General features: G+C 45.7%; 1 protein-coding gene and 1 long non-coding RNA gene across 3 annotated transcripts in view; both read left to right on the top strand.

The window, feature by feature from the left end:
* LOC127605906 (uncharacterized) overlaps positions 1-20655 on the top strand; it is a 96742-nt gene that overhangs the window by 20855 nt on the left and 55232 nt on the right. The gene's annotated exons all lie outside the window — the stretch shown is intronic.
* Positions 1-20655, top strand: part of sema6bb (sema domain, transmembrane domain (TM), and cytoplasmic domain, (semaphorin) 6Bb) — a 75270-nt gene that overhangs the window by 3066 nt on the left and 51549 nt on the right. For both annotated transcript variants that reach the window (XM_052073719.1, XM_052073718.1), the window contains exons 3-4: positions 7127-7187; positions 7297-7359. In XM_052073719.1, the coding sequence (XP_051929679.1) occupies positions 7127-7187; positions 7297-7359 (124 nt within the window). The remainder of the gene's footprint in view (positions 1-7126; positions 7188-7296; positions 7360-20655) is intronic.

Below are 20655 nucleotides of genomic sequence, written 5' to 3'. Positions count from 1 at the left end.
GAAATGACCCAATCGCTGGCCCCCAGCTGCTCCGACCTTACTACTGAGAAGCAAAGTAGTAAATACATCAAACTTTGTAAACTCGTTCCAGCCATTCTGTCTGCGCCGGGAGGATGCGTCTTCGCATGCTTGTACACGGCCCGCTAATCAAAAAAAGCACAGCTCCTGCGGTCGGCGGGTCATCGTTAAAAATACAGCCGACACGAGAAAGTCGGGTAGGTTCCAAACTTGGAATTAGAGCTAAATTGTTGTCGAAAATACGTCCCGAGTCGCCAAAATAGTAGCCGGAAAACCAAGTGACGTCCAAACAAAATCAAGAAGCAGTCCCGCGTCTCTCGATTCCCATGTTTTGCCATTTTTGGCGCAAATACTCGTCGGTCAGAGTGAATTGCTTTCAACACAACAGTGCAGGAGAAGTGTCAAAAAATGGATTATAAAATGAATATATATAAAATATGACAATATTGCAGGCACTTATAGTACACCTTAAGGCAGGTATGTCCAAAGTCCGGCCCGCGGGCCAAATCCGGCCCGCGGTCGAATTTCATCCGGCCCTCGGCCCCCGTCATAAAATCAGTGCCGTCTGGCCCGCAGGTTGGGCGCAATGGAACACGTGGTGCATTGACTGAGGTCTCGTAGACTGGTGAGTGATGTTTCATAGAGTACTGCTTCCCTCTAGTGGCTAAATGAGTAATAGCATTCACTAAATGAGTAATAGCATTTAGACACTAGAGGGCATCACTCACGAGTTAACAAGACATCACTCCGTGTTTATATTGACTGATATGTCATATTTCAAATGATCCTTGCAGTTGTGGATATGCGTATTGCTTGTTCATTTCCCTGTTGTTCGAGTCAAAGGTTTTGTGACTATTGAAAAGTCATGGTGATACATTTTATGTTTCAAATCAATCAATTTGCACTCAGGAGACTTCTGTTTAAGAAAAAGTCAAGTGAATAAGCAGTTGCATGTGATATACCTGTTTCAAATGAACCAAAAGAAATTCTTAAGATTGTTGAAATTAAAACAAAAATGGAAATGTGAAACAGACTGGCTTACTAAAATTTGTTGAACAATATTGTTGTTCAATGTAAAGAATGTCAGCCAAGGTCGGCCCCCCGACATTTTACCACATAAAATCTGGCCCCCTTGGCAAAAAGTTTGGACACCCCTGCCTTAAGGCTTGTGAATAGCTGGCTTTTACCGTTCCTCCAAATAATTTGCCGTATTATCCATTCCTCCCGAGGCCCCTTTTTTACCCTCCCTTATAAAAGACGTCATTTTCCTGCTTATTTCAGCGTCGCTCTTCTGCTTAAATGGCACTGACAGGGAACGGGGAGTGACAAAAGTTGCCCCAGCGAATATTCTGCCTTTTTAGGGGCCGTCACAGAAGGATGGAGCACGGCGAATACTTGGCATGCAGGTAAATCCCAGCTTTGAAAGGCGACGCTAAAGGAGCTTTTTGGCTTTAACAAGGACATCATTTATAAGCCGCGGAGGAACGGAATATGTGGTTCAAGCCGAAGGGTCTAGTTTGCGGTCCGGTTTTGAATTATTTTTTTTTACGATTTACAGTAGTTCCTTGTGAAACCTCTTTATGCACTCGCGTGACCGTTAACATTGCTAGGATTTGAGAAGTGACTCTGCGTTTTTTTTTCTGAGAGACGTGAAATGGAACGAGATACCCGTGGAATAGAAATCACAAATTACAGAACCCCGTTTGCCAGTGTGCTCACATTTGAAAGCACACAGAATACCACTCAGCCAGTATGCTAATGCTAATTTACGGACTACTTTGTGTAACTTTTGGCTGGAATGGTTGGCTCACTAAATGACGCGAGTGACATTGTCCAACTTCACAAGCTTCGTTTCTTTAGTTTTTTTTTTCTTTCGTTTTTTTTGGGCAGTGTTGACACTTACGCTTCAGCTAGTTAGCATGTCTTGCTAACGGCTAACACTCTGGTTTATCGTTATTTATCTCAGCAAAGCTGAATCACCGGTCGAGCAAACAAATAATTTGTTGTCATTTATTACTGTTAACTCATAAATGGCGGCTATAAAAAAAAAAAAATCTATATATATATTGCGCGTCGTCCCGCACGCGGTCTGTCCTTCCGTCTGTCCCTTTTCAAAACGTACCTACTTCACCGCGCCGCCACTGCGCCGCTCGGGCAGTGGCTCACTACGATCGCGCGGGCATCTTAGCGAAAAAATGTTGTCTATCCACAAGCATTGCAATGAAATTGTTAGTTATTTAGTAGAGCTAAACATCTCTTTATTTTCGCGATAAGCAATGAAGATGAACAAAAAGTTGAACCAAGCAACAACACTTTTGTGGGCCGAAGGCCCACCTTACCAGCCTTCCGCAGGAACTAGCTGGAGGGCGGCGAACCAGCTAGTGTTTTCATAAAAGCATGACCACATTTAAGATTGTACGGCCTCCTGCCTATTCATCTTTTATCACTTGCGATAATATCCAGCGCAACATCACTCCCTCGGGTGCGATATTGTTGAAATGAAGCGCGAGACGGCGGGATTCAATGTACACAAACGTTCTCGAAATCGGAGCGGTTACCCGATATGGGATGTCTCAGCCAAGCGGATGCTCGTAAAAATGCTAACCGCCACAATGTTATTTGAGCACGGGAGAGCGGGGATTTATGCCGCCGAAAAAAGGAAGCCTATATAAGTTTTAACGTAGCCAGCGGTGTTTGCGGCTCCCTGACAGAAACCGATCCGCGTGTAAATGCGCAAGTCGGTGCGGCAAAGGGCTTTGACGGAATTTCGAAATAACCACCTCGCGCGATGGCAGCTCCGACCGGAGCCGAGTGCGCACCTTGATAAGACGCCCCGCGCGCTCCTAAATCCTGTCTCCATTAGCATAGCTGCCTCTCCGAGCGCAAGCGGCCGTAAATCCTTGCCCCCGAGCGCCTGCTGAGTGCACACACCTCTCCTCAGACGCTTCCCGTCTTCTCCAAATCAAAGTATTAAAGCCGGTTGGAGTCAGCAGCACTTCGCCTGGTTTAAGCCCCCCACGTCATTGCCGCCGAGTCACTTTTCAGTCTTCACTTAGTAGAGCCAAAGGGGTCGGCCACATAATCTTTCTTTGCGAGGGGGGCGGGTGCTTATTTTTCCATCCATCCATCCAACGTTTGAAACAAAAGAAACTGTTTGATGCACTTATGCAACGAGCACTGCTGTACATAGTGCGGTTACCCTTTATAAAAACCCGTTTATTTCTTTCCATTCTCTTTTACGATGCCTTTGAATAATGCGGTGGCATTTTTCTTTATGACAAACGGTAATTTAAAAAAAAATAAATCAAAATATTGTTTGGGCGGCGGGTAACGGATGAGTGGCATTTCGGTGTGTTTTCATTGTGGACCAAATGGAGTCACAAACTTTCATCACAGCAGAAACGAAGCAGTCGCAGTCCGTTCCAGACAAATAACAAGTGACTTTTTCCTCGAGCGATGCGGCGTGTGCGTTAATGTGTGTAAAGGAGCTGACTTGCAACCCTTCATCAGCCCACACACACACACACACACACACACACACAAACACGAGAGGTCAGCAGGAGCTGTGGGCAGGTCGAACGCCACACGGCAGACGGACAGACAGACAGGCTTGGAGACAGATGCACAATTCAGCGCAGTTGATATACAGTATATATATTCATTCATTCATTCATCTTCCGTACCGCTTGATCCTCACTAGGGTCGCGGGGGGTGCTGGAGCCTATCCCAGCTGTCTCCGGGCAGTAGGCGGGGGACACCCTGAATCGGTTGCCAGCCAATCGCAGGGCACATATAGACGAACAACCATCTGCGCTTACACTCACACCTAGGGACAATTTAGAGTGTTCAATCAGCCTGCCACGCATGTTTTTGGAATGTGGGAGGAAACCGGAGCACCCGGAGAAAACCCACGCAGGCCCGGGGAGAACATGCAAACTCCACACAGGGAGGCCGGAGCTGGAATCGAACCCGGTACCTCTGCACTGTGAAGCCCACGTGCTAACCACTGGACTACCGGGCCGCCTCAGTATATATATAGTATATTATTATATTATGCCGTTGCTTGGCACTCTCCGAGCAACGGCAAAAAAAACATATGTATATTATATTATCAAGGTCAAAACGTGGCAAACGGCTTCAATGGTGTTTTCAGCCTTTTCTTCTCCCGCCGTAGTCTGAGTGTGCGCTGCGCGCGATGAAAAAGATGTTATGTCAGGTTAGCTGTTTGCTAAGTTGTTTCAGAAATAGACACAGTGGGAATTTAGATATAGTTAGCATTTAACAATTAGCCGGTCGCTAACGTTTTGGGACGCGGCTAATTCATTGTCTTTTCTGTCACTCGAATTCTTCTACCAGCCTTTTTTTCTTTGGCTGGATTACTTAAAGGCAGCAGCATGACCAAACGTTTTGTACGTCGCCGTGAGAAAATGTCAAATGACAAAGCTCGGTTGACGCGGAAAGTGATAGCATGTTGGAAGGCTGTCATTAGCTAGCGGGCTAACCATTATATTATGTTGCTCGTCAAAGACCAGCACACTCAGCATTTTTTTTTTTACTGACTGCCCTCCGCAAACCTGGCGATGATTTTTCCTAATCTATTCACTTCGAAATTTATAATAATTATATAAATAATATAATATAAATAATTTATAATCCATCCGCTTGATGTTACGCACAACAGTCAACAGTTTTACGATTGTGATCAGGAGGCGCCTCTTTATCAGTTTGCGTGTGACAAGAGCTGCCGTAGTTACTCAGAGGTCCTTATACTATATACCGCAACGTTTTTCGGGTTTGAATAAAACTAAAAAAAAAGATGACTTTGGGTTTCTCGATTTATTACTCCAATTTGACCACAGTTAATTCTCAATTCTTAAAACCTCACGGGTGTTCAATTGCAGTCCGGGGAACAGGGATTGGAAAATAGCCCACAAACTTTGCCGGTTAACTTTCCTAAAGGTCCTTCAAAATATATTCCTGCAACATGATGCCAGTTTGGCTCGGAGAGAGACGGCACATTCCAAAGCACAATACCGGCCGAGGGGGAGAAGAAGAGTAGGTGTAACAGTCTTGGCTGAAGAGCTCTTGACCCCACGAGCCCATGGTATTTAAAAAGCCAGAAGGTCAAAGTTCATCCGCTGCTAACGAATGAAAATGGATGTCTCTCTCGGGTAAAAGAATTGCCGTCGTATTTTTGGAAATAATAGCTCAGGCACGTGCAAATCCGACTCCACGCGCTCACATTTACGCTCAAGACCAAAGGCGGCAAAACGGCACGAGACAGATTTGTAGGTTTTAAGAAGTCGCGTTGTTTAGGTTGAGGCGCCTATGCGCAGAGTTATGAGCCATCCAAGGCTATGCGCACCTCCTGAAACATAAATGGCAATAAAACCACGACACATTTCACACATCCTCAATCTTAACCTTGTACCACATGCCGGGGCCACGCGGCCTTTGTATCATTCAAACTGGCTGCCGCCGTCGAAAGAAGACGACCGCGCTGCTAGCTCGCATTAATCATTTTCTCTTCTCTCTGAACTCTCAGAATCTCGTTTCAACACTTCTCGTTACCAGACACTTTGATTGCAAGGTTGCGTCGCCAGGTACTATTTTTTTTTTTTTTAAGTAGGAGATGATACAAATAGTTCAGCAGTGCTAGCAACACAGTTATGTGACGCCGCAAGAGGCGAGGAATGTGCCCCTGTATTCCTTTTTCAAGGTGAAAAAAGAAAGGCTGACTGTCGGCGATGATTGAAATTCGTTTTCAAAGTGGAATTTAGAAAAACAAGACATTGTGAAGATAAGTTGCACAAATCACTGGGCCTTGGTTCAACCCCGTGACGGATTTATTCACCACTTCTACAGTGGCAAGAACGATGTATAGCAGCTAGCTAGCTCTGACCATACCAAGATTGCTAGCTAAAGAGGACGTAGTGTGTCTGGAAATAATAATCACCTCTGGTGTGTGTCATGTTTTTCATTTCATGTTATTACTATTACTGTCGTGACCAGTTGAATTAATTGTTGGAATGGAAGATAAACTGCTGGCTGAACTGTTTTGGTCAGTTTTCCCAGAGTTAGCCGCCATTCAGCATTCAGAACAACCACAATTTTAGATTGTATGTCCTTTTTTTTTTTTTTTTTTTTTTTTTTTGCCCACCCACCAGTGAAGTTCAAAGATGCGCCATCCTTTGTGACATGCGGTTACTGGCACCCCGAAAATACTCTTCTCGTTTGGCAGTGTGACGACGCGGCCAATTTAGAGCGCCTCATTGTCTTCCCTGAGCTGCAGAGAGACAAGGTGGAAAAACAGTGTAAACCATTTTTTTTTAGAAGGCCAGACGTGACGGACAGCATGTGACTGGCTTCATGGCGGCGTGATGATTTTAGAGCGCTTTGTTGCTCGCCATGAGTGCATGCACATAAAATTAATTAATTAGATGTATTAATTCAATTAAACATTTGACAATAAGGTTCTATCCAATCTAAAGATGTATTCTATCCAATCCAACATCACAGTGACAAAGTGGAAAAGCATTTTTTAACAGCCACGGTAGTGTTTGATTGACAGTTGACATTGGAGGGGTGCGGGGTTTCTTGCATTTAGCATGTTCTCAGATGAGTGATGTGTGACAATTTTAGGATCGTAGTTTGTACTCTACATTATTTAAAATATTCAAATAGGCAGTTTTAGGAGGGTTCAATTGTTTTTTAAAATTTTATTTTAGATTTATTTATTTATGTGCACCAGGGCTTCAACCCCGCCCCCTTACAAGAGTTGGGGCTTATTGTATTTGGACAACTGGGAAAGCTGTTTCCAATCATCGTGTTGAAATGTTTCTGATGTGCATGCGTGCATGATGTGTACCCCCCTGGGTTGAAATTTATGTTGGAGTCCAAGCACAGATATTCACTTGAATTCTGGAAATGTTGACAGGAATAAACTGCTTGGACATCATCCAAAACAAAAAGAAATGAGAAGTTAAGAAAAAAAAATAGTTTAGCCGTCCCACGCCGTCCCAAGCCAGCAATAAAATACGAGTTGTACTCTGCTCATCGCCTTCTTATCGTTTGTTGTTGGCCGACGGCCACGCCGCTTTTCCCGCAGGGATGACCTTTTCCGCGTGGAGCTGGACATTGCCGCCGCAGATGAGATGTTCTACAGCAAGGTGAGCGCCTCCCGGCCACGACGTGCCGCCCCGCGCCTCCCGGGGAATTTTAATAACCTCATGATGTTGTCGACACGCCGAAACGTTTTGACCTTTTTTGTGCGTCCAGAAAAGAACATGGGAGTCCAACAAGAACGACATCAGGATCTGCAGGATGAAGGGCAAGCATGAGGTGAGACGTTTTTGGTTTCTCAGATGAGTTAATAATTCAGATGGGCCCATCGGGCATGAATATAATAATAATAATTAAAATAAATAGTTTATGGTGGGCTTAAAATATCTATCTATCTATCTATCTATCTATCTATCTATCTATCTATCTATCTATCTATCTATCTATCTATCTATCTATCTATCTATCTATCTATCTATCTATCTATCTATCTATCTATCTATCTATCTATCTATCTATCTATCTATCTATCTATCTATCTATCTATCTATCTATCTATCTATCTATCTATCTATCTATCTATCTATCTATCTATCTATCTATCTATCTATCTATCTATCTATCTATCTATCTATCTCTCTAGCTAGCTCTCTAGCTAGCTCTCTAGCTAGCTCTCTAGCTAGCTCTCTAGCTAGCTCTCTATCTAGCTATCTATCTAGCTATCTAGCTCTCTAGCTAGCTATCTAGCTAGCTATCTATCTAGCTATCTTTTTTTGCTAGCTCCATTCAAAATGTTATCAGGTCCTTTTCCATATATGATCAGTTTCATCTTTTGTCACAAATCGATACTTATTGTTCTGCCTGTTGTTTATTTATTTATATATTTTTAATAGCTTGGGAACAAATCTATGAACTCTCTCGGGCACTTGAACTGCATTTTTGTTGCCTCAAGATTGAAAGTCTGGAGATTAATTTTCAGACACTTCAATATTTTACGTCTACGGTTGTAGAATGTCTTTGAACGTGACAAAACTTTTTTTTTCCCCATTCAGAATTATGAGTGACGATTCCAAAGCTCTAAGAAGAGAGAAAAAAAAAATTCGTTTGGCCGTGATATTTGATGAAAATATGATGGAGTGCAAAAAAATATGACATTGAATCAAAGAAATGTATGACTTGACAAAGCAGCGACGCACAGTCTGCCGCTGACCCCCAAAAACACTTTTAATTGAAGGATGTATTGATTTGAGAGTTTGGTTTGGCTCCATGGTTCTCTTCGCGGGAGCATGTTTTCGCAGACTTTCGGCACTCCCTGAGCAACGGCAAAAAGTCACGTTGGGGGGGGGGGGAAACAGCCCAGTGACTTCATTTGATGCTGAGCTATTGATGAACGATAGCGTGTTCGGAAAATATGGCGTATCGTGAGAGCTTGCGACTTCCTCATCTGACGTTCCAAGTTGTCAAAACACGCGCAGTGTTCGAGTCATTTCTTCCCAACATTTTATTCTCTTCCTTTCAGAGCGTTACCACTTGAAATTATTTTGTCCAAACACGTTTTAGCCTCCGCGTGTTGCCATGTCAACCTCATCTGCAGGTCCTTTAGAACGCCGGCCGACATAACTTCGACTTAATCAGCAACGAGGTGGCGTTATCACATTTCTCAGTATTTTTTCGTCCTCTGACCAGTTGGTAGAAGCAAAACTTCTTCCAGCCAACTTGGTCTACGCTTCCTTCAGTCAAACAACACGCTCGAACAACACCTGAATGCACCATTCATTCATTCATTCATCTTCCGAGCCGCTTGATCCCCACTAGGGTCGCGGGGGGTGCTGGAGCCTATCCCAGCTGTCTTCGGGCAGTAGGCGGGGGACACCCTGAATCGGTTGCCAGCCAATCGCAGGGCACACAGAAACGAACTACCATTCGCACTCACACTCACACCTAGGGACAATTTAGAGTGTTCAATCAGCCTGCCACGCATGTTTTTGGAATGTGGGAGGAAACCGGAGCACCCGGAGAAAACCCACGCCGGCCCGGGCAGAACATGCAAACTCCACACAGGGAGGCCGAAGCTGGAATCGAACCCGGTACCTCTGCACTGTGAAGCCGGCGTGCTAACCACTGGGCTACCGGGCCGCCCCTGAATGCACCAAAAAAAAAAATAGCGAGAGGAGTCTGCACCGCGAGAGTGAAATGAAAAGACCTTCAGTCAAACGCGTCTGTTCTGCGAACACACGAATTCGGCAAAAACACAATTTATGAAGAAACAGCCGGTCGTTGGGTTTTTATCCATCCGATTGCCCTCATCGGGCTCGCAAAGGGGCAATTTGGAGTCTTCAACGAAGCTCACATGGAGCCACCTCGTCCAGACTGCTGGCTGTTAATTGCTCTCACGGGCCCCCTAGTGGTCACGGGGCCCCTTAGCAGGTTGGTGCCTCCGCTTATGCCTTGGGCATAATAACGAGGCAGACGTGCTAACGGCTCGTCGGTCATCGTGCTGCCCCCTGCCCTGTTTATTCTTTTCTCTGAAAAGTAGCAGAGCTTTCCAGTTGAAAGGAGCGGCGAAGAGAGTGACATTTCACTTTTATAGTCAATTATTGTGTGTGCGCCCGTGTGCTAGCCATCCCTGAATGGCTGACTCAGTAATGAAAGGTCTCCTGGCCTCTTAATGACGGGGGCCGCCGGCTGTGCCGTGAGTCACGCGTTGGGAGCACAGATAAGAACCTGGCCACTTCGCTTCCATCCACTCATGAATGAAACGGCGAGTGGGCTCGCGCGGCGGAAATCTCGTCGGAACATTGCGGCCAAGTTTCGCTAATCAATACAGAAAAAAAAAAAACAACAACATCAAAATTAACAGAGGGGTGCTTGAAACTTGAATAAACTTGTACGTTGCCAAGGTATCACTGGAGAACACAACTCCAAAAGAATCTATTACATTTTGGTGAGGATTTGGATTAGGGCCTTTTTTTGGGGCGGGGGGGGGGGGGGGGGGTGCATATAAAGGAAAGATCGCTGTAGCTATTGTGAAGCATGAAGGAGGCTCCGTCGCTTTTTAGTTGCACCTGGCACTGGATGTGTTGAATCCGTATTTTTTTTTTTTTGGATTCTGGAGCAAAATGTGCTGTCCGCAAAGGAATTGCAAAAAAAAAAAAACTTTTATTAATAAATAATTGAATGAATAAATGTGCTTGTGTGACCCGGTGGTTCAGTGGTTAGCGCATCGGCCTCGCAGTGGTTCTCCCCGGGCCTGCGTGGGTTTTCTCCGGGTATTCCGGTTTGGGCGGCCCGGTAGCCAAGTGGTTAGCACGTCGGCTTCACAGTGCAGAGGTACCGGGTTCGATTCCAGCTCCGGCCTCCCTGTGTGGAGTTTGCATGTTCTCCCCGGGCCTGCGTGGGTTTTCCCCGGGTGCTCCGGTTTGGGCGGCCCGGTAGCCCAGTGGTGAGCACGTCGGCTTCACAGTGCAGAGATACCGGGTTCGATTCCAGCTCCGGCCTCCCTGTGTGGAGTTTGCATGTTCTCCCCGGGCCTGCGTGGGTTTTCCCCGGGTGCTCCGGTTTGGGCGGCCCGGTAGACCAGTGGTGAGCACGTCGGCTTCACAGTGCAGAGATACCGGGTTCGATTCCAGCTCCGGCCTCCCTGTGTGGAGTTTGCATGTTCTCCCCGGGCCTGCGTGGGTTTTCCCCGGGTACTCCGGTTTGGGCGGCCCGGTGGACCAGTGGTTAGCACGTCGGCTTCACAGTGCAGAGATACCGGGTTCGATTCCAGCTCCGGCCTCCCTGTGTGGAGTTTGCATGTTCTCCCCGGGCCTGCGTGGGTTTTCTCCGGGTGCTCCGGTTTCCTCCCACATTCCAAAAAACATGCGTCGCAGGTTCATGGAACACTCGAAATTGATAGCATAAAGCTAGTGGACTCCACGCGCTGATTTCCTGCCGACCTCGGCTTGACGTTGCCTTTTTGGGGAGGTGAGGGGCGGGGGGGCGGCGTCTGGTTAGTGATGCTTGAGTAGCTACAGCAGCACTTTCCTCTCTTAGGTATTCCTTCATCCTTTGCGCCCCCTGACATTTTTTTTCATATTCTGATAGGAGGGTGGTGATCTTGTAAAAATGCTAATTTGCATCTTAAGCGAGATCCTGTAAAAAAAAAAAAAAGAAAGAAGCAGAGTCACAATAGCAGAAGAAGCACAAAGCACTTGCGTCGCTCACTTTTAATTGGATTAATCTCACATGAGATTGGGCCTGTTAGATCACAATCAAGTTTAAAAATTTTTTTATTTGAATTTTAATAACTGACGACACACGCACGGTTGAAGGTGTAGGTGGGATCAACAAGTTTTGCAGATACACCGGCATACATATTCATGACACTTGAGTTTTTTTTTTTTTTTTTTAACTGTCATCTTTGTTTGGCAACCCAACACATACATTAACGAGGCACGCAATTAAGCAGAACATCTCAAGCGCCTCCCTCCACAACGACACCGAAGAGTCTCCGCCACTTCAACCTCCTGCAAATGTTACCTGCTGTTCGTGCTGGGTTGGGAGGATGACGGTAGTTGGGGGAGGGGGGGGGGCGTGGATGTGAGCGTGTGTCAGATGTGATACATTCACCACCTTATAATTGGTTTTGTAATTAAATGTTTCCGTCTGGCTGCTCACAAAGGACACACTGAATTCTCCCTAATTAGGCAGAAAATTTTTCACGTCCTGATTCTTGATGCATTTTACCCCACCCGCCACCCCCCCCCCCACCCCCCACCCCGTTTTCGTGTTGTCCGGGCGATTGTTGACGACGTTTCATTTGCATATTGCCGTCATGGTTGCCTTTGTCCTTGGCTTGTCACCATCTTTCTCTCGCCCTCTCTTTTTTTTTTTTAAGTCTCTCCTGCCCTTTTTATTGTATTGTTCTGCCGCTCCTTCCACTCCCCTTAACTCCTCATATTGAAAAGGATGAAGGAGGAGGAGGAAGGAGGAAGGTGGCTGCGTGCCAGCACGTCATCGCGAGTCACGTGATGATGCCAACAAGCCATTTCACATGGAGAAGTGGGCGGGCAACATGATGGTGGGAGTTTTTCAATATGGCGTTGATTGAGCTCTCCATGGGGCGCTGGGTTTTGCGGGGGAGGAGGTGGTGGGGTGGGAGGCGTCATGAGCTTTGGAAAGATGAGGCACGTAATATATGGTTTCGGGTTTCACAGCTCTTTAAGTACTTGTGGAAATCACTCATACTAAAAAAAGTATACTAAAAATTTGGTCATGCCCTCGCGTGTGGGCAAGGAGAGTCACAGTGGCCGATGCGATAACAGCAAAACACAAGAGTACAAAATGAGAACCCTTGCAAGGATCTGCTGTAGGCCACCACTCACATCCAGACGTTCACATGCAGGCGAACTGGCCAACCTGAGTCCAGCTCATGATGTCACTCACCGGGTCAGGCCCCTTATTTCTTTTCAAACTTCTAATCTAATATTGTTTGTTTTATTAGTAATACGTTAGCGTATTTTCCGCACTAAAAGGCGCACCTAAAAGCCTTCCATTTTCTTAAAAGCTCACAGCGCGCTTTAAAATCCGATGCGCCTTGTGTATGGTCATTACGGGAATAATTCGCCCCCCCCCCCCAAAAAAAAATGTCTCCTTGCTCGGGACATGCTGACTACGCAGAGTTCAAACTTATGGCGGTCGAGTCACTTGCTGGTTATGTGAACCTCGTCGCTGCTTTATTAAATAGGTTTTACTGACATCTGATCGTTCTGTTCATGCTTCCTTAAGTGTAGCTCCATCTGGTGGATGCATTGTAGATTGCATCTTATAAAATGGTGCGCCCAATGCATGAAAAAAATGACAAATGAGGCCATTCATTGAAGCTGCGCCTCATAATCCAGTGCGCCTTAGTGTGGAAAATACGGTTTAAGATAAGATATCCTTTATTCGTCCCACACTGGGGAAATTTACAGTTTGTTTATTAATATTCTATTATTTGTATCTTATTATATAATGTTATATTTATACAATACAGTGCTAATATCCGTGACGGTTTTTGATATGCGCCACATGTGCAGCCTCACAGCTGTCACCAATAGAATGGCACGTGAATTGTTTTTCATGCTAAAATGGAAACTGTTGGCGCATATATTTTATTTCCCTACCTTTTAACAAACGTGACATAAGTTTGCACACTGTAAATTTCCCCAGTGTGGGACGAATAAAGGATATCTTATCTTAAAATGTTTTTAACACAGCGATGCGACTTTCAAACAAGTGGCTCATCATTTGTGTATAAATTCGGAAATAATCTAAAGCGATCACTCCGTTATTATCGTGTTGAACGTCCCTCGCCAGGAATCCTAAACAAGTCAGCTCGATGGAGACGCGAAATTGCCCAATAGGTGTGAATGTGAGTGGGAGTCAATTAATTTGCTGTTTTTATGGTAGCTCAGGTGCGCTTTTTGGCAGTCGCTGTAACTCCCAACGATTGTCCAGCCGTACAATCTCCTCCAAAAGCGCACAAGTGCAACATAAGGACGTAAAGGTAGGCGGGTTTTCCCTGACTTTGCAAACGTAGTCCAGATGGTGACTAAAGTGACTAAACGCCCGGCATGTGCGGGGGGGGGGGGGGGGGTGGTCCTTCTGTTCTTCACGCGAGGTTGGCGAAAGCGAATTTCGGAGCTGCGACTCATTTGCGTTTTCACGTTGTCAATTTGCCACCTCGTTCTCGGCAGGCTGTCAAAAAGGGTCACACGGGTCAAGTCAAAAAGGGTCACACGGGTCAAGTATGTCTGCACTTTGTCTGCAAGGTTTTTCCCCACCTGGGAGTCATCGGACGCCCGCCATGTGCAGTTGCAAAGCTGTGAGTGGCGTGCTATTTTTCCGACAAGCCGCCTCCCCGCTGGTGTTTGATGTTTGTTTGTGGCCCTCGGTGTGTTCCGTCACAATTACCATCAAGCAGAGAGGAAGGCTCGCAAGCCGGAGGGATGCGGATTAGCTTTAACGTTGGAGGCGACGGGTGTGTATGGGAGGGGGGGTGGGGGAGGAGGGGGTTAAAAAGCGCGACACTCGGAGCATTGCGCGCTGCGGCGCTGCTAATTTGGTGCTGCTGTTAATTAATCCCCTGCCCACATGCTCACTAAACATACACACCCTTTCATCCTGTCACGGAGCATCACTCGCTCCAAATGGGGCGCCAGGGACTCTTTTTCTGGGAAGCGACACAAGAGCTTTTGTTAACCGGTTTAGGAGTGGGCTCGGCGAACCTTGGAGATCTCAACATGTAGGAAGAGGTGTACTCAGAAATACTGAGTACACTTTCATTCATCTTCTGTACCGCTTGATCCTCATTCGGGTCGCGGGGGTGCTGGAGTCTATCCCAGCCGTCTTCAGGCAGTAGGCGGGGGACACCCTGAATCGGTCGCCAGCCAATCACAGGGCACACAGAAACGAACAACCATCCGCACTCACACTCACACCTAGGGACAATTTAGAGCGTCCAATCAGCCTGCCATGGATGTTTTTTTGGAATGTGGGAGGAAACCGGAGCACCCGGAGAAAACCCACGCAGGCCCGGGGAGAACATGCAAACTCCACACAGGGAGGCCGGAGCTGGAATCGAACCCGGTACCTCTGCACTGTGAAGCCCACGTGCTAACCACTGGGCTACCGGGCCGCCCACTGAGTACACTTATTTCTGAAATACACTCAGAAATAAATAAAATTCCAGCCCTTAAAAAAACAGCGCCTTTTTCCGTTATGTTTTCAAAAAAAAAAATACAAGTATCGCAGTACTGTATAAAAACATGTTCAAACTTTAAAATGAATTTTAAAAATCAATCACGTACAACAACCAACTAGCTACGGAAACAAAAAAACCTCTCTGCATGTTGGAAAGTTTCCCTCTTTATTAACTTAAGAACATGTCACATGTTAAGAGCTAGCTAGCTTTGGCTCGACTTCTATGCTATCGAAACGTCTTTCGCTAGCTTAGCTAACATTGCGAACTAACAAAATGCTAAATAAGCTATTTATTTAGCATTATATTTATAATAAGCCCATTTTTATGTGTGTGTGAGCGTGTGTGTGTGTGTGTGAGAGAGAGAGAATCAATGGCTACTCTTGACTGCTCTCTTCTCCCTCGTCGCTAACATCAGGGAGGCAGCCAGCTATGTAATGGAAACTTTGGAGATTTAGAGGAGCCACCGTGCCAAAGACGACGAGCCCCTGATGGGCCGCTGGCTTCTATAGCTATCGTACCCACGTTAACGTAGCAGGTCGCGGCGAGCTATAACTAATATTTTACGAGCCGATGAATCGGGCTGAGGCTGCTTTACGACGGCACCGCTGTGTTTTGTTTTGTGATTCCGACGAGGAAAGTTGATTGTAGCAAAAGTTGGGGTTTCCTCGCTATTACGAATTATTACTGGTGGGAAGTAACAAAGTACATAATAGTTTGTTACCGTACTCAAGTGGATTTCTTTCGGTGTTTCTACTTTGCTGAGTATTTACTTCTCTTACATTTGAAATGGAGTCGAATCTGTTTTTCCCCTTAATTAACTCATTCAGTACCAGCCAATTCTGGACCACATCTGAAAAGCCGTTTAAAAACGTCTTTGGGAGTGAATGAGTTAACTCATTCAGTACCAGCCAATTCTGGACCAAGTCTGAAAAGACGTTTATAAACGTCTTTGGGAGTGAATGAGTTAACTGTACTGTGACTTAAGAAAAGTACTTTTGCCACCTCTGTTTGTCTTTTGGAGCATTTAATAGGATTTTCATAGCAAACATAACGCTTTACGATTAGCATAATTGAGATTTTAATCTTTTTAATTGTGATTAATTAATGACAGGAATAAAAAATAAATCTGCGTGAAATAACACATTAAGTCACATGTTTCCTGTTTCTGCACTCCGAGCGAGTCGGAGACTTTCTGTTTTTTAAAATGACTCGGTGGAAGCGTGAAGAGCTTTCTTTGTGTGGAAATTGCGCAACACGTACACAAAACTCATGAATACCAAATAGAAATCAAGATGAGTCGTTTGTTTACACTTTCGCCAGAATATAAAATTGGCTCACGTTCGATACCACCTGGTATTACCTGACATTTGCAATATTGATCCGATACCGATACGACCCTAGTGGTGCTTTCCAGGCCTTTGCTGCTGCCCCTTTTAGTTCTTGTTTGTTTCCGGGGGTTTCTCCTTTGCGTCTCCGCTTCAGAAGTTGAAATCCATGCTCTATTTGGGTTCAGGTCCGGTGATTTACTTTCCATATTTTCTCTCATCTCTCACCCATTCTTCTATTCATCTTTCCATCTGAAACCCAAAAATCCCCCGCCCCCTCCCACCTCAAAGGAATTTACCTTGTTACAATATTTTTGGAGAGTACACAAAGTGTCACACACAAATGGAAAAAAAATAACAGAAATGGAACATGCAGTTTTGTCGTGGACCAATTAAAATGTGATCGTCAGTGTCGTTAGCATAGCTTGTGAATTGGTGGCAAATAATAAGCTCTAGTGTCCAATTGTACATTTGGCATTCATGACGCATGACAACGGCAAACTATTCGCAAACAAGTGCCACATTCCATGGTAGAAATGTTTCTAACATGAGAAATCTGATCTGTAAAGTATTTGAAGCCGGCAGAGGACTAGCATTAGCCGCTAGCTTCGTTGCGCTCAGCTCAGCTGTTAGAAAACCTCCGATGACCAGTTTCAAAATGGGCGGCGCTTGCCGTCTGGACTTTCAAATTTGATCGCTGCCGTAAATCTCAGTAATCAGTCTCGTGTCCCTTTAATTAATCACGTATTTACAGCGTAGCAGAGCACAGCACCTCGGCGTGATGTCGCGTCAGATTTCATCTTCAAGTTTACGTGGGCGTTCATACCCGTACTCCATCAGGACTGTTGTAGGAACATCCCGAGCGGTAAATAAAAAAGCATGACATATTCATCCCCGGCCATATTTATGCTGGCCCGACGCCTGCTTCATGTGAGCAGGAGATGAATTTTTCAGAGGCCCTGCAGCTCTTGCCAGTGTCCGTTAGATGAGCGGGAGGACGCGGGGAGGAGGAGTAGCAGGAGGAGGAGGGTCTGCAGTCGTCTGGGATTTTTTTTTTTTTTTCACGAAGGCTTGCCAACACGGCACAGGTGGCGTTTTGTCTGGACGCCTTCCCAGGAAAGGGAGGCGAGGAGCAGAGAGCACCGTCGGAGGGGAGAAGGAGGCATAAGGACATTAAACATTTGGATCTATACACAATTTTATCATTCGCTCGTTCGCGGTTTGATCATCTGCTGCGTGTGTGTGTGTGTGTTCAGAAAGCGCACTAAAAGCCTAATCCCGCTGACTTCATTTCTCTTTGAATAAAGCTCACGCCATTGAGTGCCAAATTGCTTCCTGGAATAGATGAATGCTCGTTAATGAAACAAATTCATGCAGCAGCAGATGAATTTTTTTGCCAATCTTCATGAAGAGAAAATGGAAATCAAAAGCCAGTCGTTAGAGTTCGACAATGGACCCCCCCATCCCTTGTTTTCATCCCAGACGAATCATTTTCTCCAATACGGACCGCTGAAAAAAACCCCGCGTGTGTTGATTTCGGAACATGCTTTTGACGCTAAAGGCGAACACGCAGAGTTGACCTTTTTGTGTGATGAAATGGCATTAAATTGTGGGGTGTGGGGGGGTGAAAACATTATTAGTAAGACACAGTTGTTGAAAGTGAATGTAACATGCAAGGTTGACAAATTCAAGAAACGAGACGCACCAATGACGTCGTCTAACTTGACCCGTCTTTCGAAAACCCACAAAAAACCGCTAAGCGATGCTAGCTATGCTAAGTGTCGCTGTGCTAATGGATAAACATTAACCAGACTTCATGTCACTTTCGTTTTCAACAAAAAACAAAGAGAACAGAGACAAATATGTGATTGTGGTTGACAAATTCAAGAAACGAGACGCACCAATGACGTCGATTAACTTGACCCGTCTTTCGAAAACCCACAAAGAACCGGTAAGCGATGCTAGCTATGCTAAGTGTCGCTGTGCTAATGGATAAACATTAACCAGACTTCATGTCACTTTCATGTTCAACAAAAAACAAAGACAACAGAGACAAATATGTGATTGTGTTCAAACAGCTAGCAAATACAAGTCCAGCTAATGGGCGGCTAATGTGTCCGTAAGTACTGTGGCTAATTAAGATTGTTCGACTTGACTTCATTTTTGGACTTCGGCCTTACTGATGCGTCATATTTTGAGACGATGTTCTTTTCAAGGACTCCTCTTGGGGAGCAGTTTTCAAAACTTAAACCAAAGCTGAGGGCTGATCACACGTTAACGTGTAGCAGACTCGCGCAGGAAGCCAGGTGGTGCGTGTTAAACGGTGGTGGTGGTGGAGGGGGGGTGGCTAGCACATCACTGTCACATGGAAAATGACACCTCGCACTTGACACCACACATCCGCATCGAACGCGCGCTGAAACGTTTTGTTTTTTCTAACCGGTGAAAATTGAGAACCTTGCTAGTACCGAAGCGGGAAATTTGACGGGCGGTTTCGAGGGGCAGCAGCATCTGGCTTTGAGTTGGTTTTATTTATCCAACAAGGGGGTCTTCGGCATGACCACCCTTCACTCTGATGTCATTGAACGCCCGGCGAACCGGGTACCATTCACACTGGGGGGGCACTAATATTTCCGAGGAGGAGGACTGTACACCAGAGGGTTTGGAAATGGGTGGACGATTTTTGGTTCATTCATAAAAAGTTTCATGTGCCCAAATTCCAAAATGGCCGCCTTGTTGTCATTTGCTTTAGTTTTATTTTATTTTATTTTTATTGAAGGGGAATTAGAATTGACTATAAATGGACAGCCTTGCTCAGTACAGGGGCGGCCCGGTAGTCCAGTGGTTGGCACGTCGGCTTTATAGTGCAGAGGTGCCGGGTTCGATTCCAGCTCCGTCCTCCCTGTGTGGAGTTTGCATGTTCTCCCCGGGCCTGCGTGGGTTTTCCCCGGGTGCTCCGGTTTGGGCGGCCCGGTAGCCCAGTGGTTAGCACGTCGGCTTCACAGTGCAGAGATACCGGGTTCGATTCCAGCTCCGGCCTCCCTGTGTGGAGTTTGCATGTTCTCCCCGGGCCTGCGTGGGTTTTCTCCGGGTGCTCCGGTTTCCTCCCACATTCCAAAAACATGCGTGCCAGGCTGATTGAACACTCTAAATTGTCCCTAGGTGTGAGTGTGAGTGCGAATGGTTGTTCGTCTCTGTGTGCCCTGTGATTGGCTGGCAACCGATTCAGGGTGTCCCCCGCCTACTGCCTGGAGACGGCTGGGTTGGGCTCCAGCACCCCCCGCGACCCTAGTGAGGATCAAGCGGTACGGAAGATGAATGAATGAATGAATGAATGAATGCTCAGTACATGACGTAAACATGCTTCGGTGCCTGTCAACAAAAAAAAACAAAAAAACAAATAAATCAAGAAACCTCCTTTGTTGGTTATCTCAAAAACAATATCAATGACATCGCAAAGGTTGCGCAGGTGTAGTACACGTTAATGTTAACACGTGCGTGACGGCACGTCGGAAACTATTTTTCAGCGACGGCGGCAGATTAACTCGAGTCATTTGTCTCCGTCGGGCGCTGTCGGCTGCGTGGCCGTTCCCTTTTTAAGAGAATGATTTTTGTCGTGCAACTCCGTCTGCTTTGAAGTGTCACGGTGACGAAATTAGCCCCGGACGCGACGTTTTGTTTTAAGATCCCCGGGCTGGTTTGGATTACAGCCTGTCAATCATCGGCGGCGGCACGCTCGCGCTTCTGTAGACGCTTTCAGGGGCCGACGGGCCGCATTCAACGTCCGTCAGCGTGATTGGCAGCGTTAATGGTGAAATAATTCCACACATCAGGCGAATGAAAAGCTTCATTTCACTGAAGCTGTTTTAGATGATTTAGATTTGTTTGGACCGGGCTTCTGCTGACTGAAAGACTTTGCGTTTTTATGCTTGCGCTCACTCTCGAGCTGTTGTCATATTTTTACTTTTTGCCTCTCTCGACTCGCATTAATTTTCCTGTTCATGTACAGTTCATAACGGCGACTATTCCTCATGTGGATACGGCTGCTGTTGTTCTGTTGTTCATGCGTTGGCTGCTCAAAAAGCGTTTTCCTGTTTTCTGGAGCACGCAAGTTGCAGTCACTGAAAGGATTGGTCATTGTCAGCCTTTCAACAACAACAAAAAAAACAGCCACAATCTGTTTTTATTCCCGGGATTTTGCTCTTCTTTGAGGCCATGTGCTTCTTCCTTGACAATCGGCCCACGTTTTTGTGGTTAATTAAAAAAAATTTTGAAAGGAAAACAGTGGAACCTCAGAACACAATACAAGGCAAGGTTTTAATAGTTTGGGAATTTACTTCATTTCATGTTGAGTTTAGTGTGAATTGGGTTTGAAAGCGGGTTTCTTAGTTTTATTAGTTTTAGTTTTAGTTTTTTTTATGCTAAAAAAACAGCCCTGATTTATTGTATTAGTAAGTATTGCGTCGTAATAATGCAACAAAATTTAAAAACAGCCATTTTGCAGATTTTTGAAGAACAGTAAAT

The sequence above is a fragment of the Hippocampus zosterae genome, chromosome 8 (assembly GCF_025434085.1).
Source record: "Hippocampus zosterae strain Florida chromosome 8, ASM2543408v3, whole genome shotgun sequence".
Lineage (NCBI taxonomy): Eukaryota > Metazoa > Chordata > Actinopteri > Syngnathiformes > Syngnathidae > Hippocampus > Hippocampus zosterae.
The sequence above is the reverse complement of the archived record's forward strand: the minus strand, read 5'-3'. Positions and strand labels throughout refer to the sequence as shown.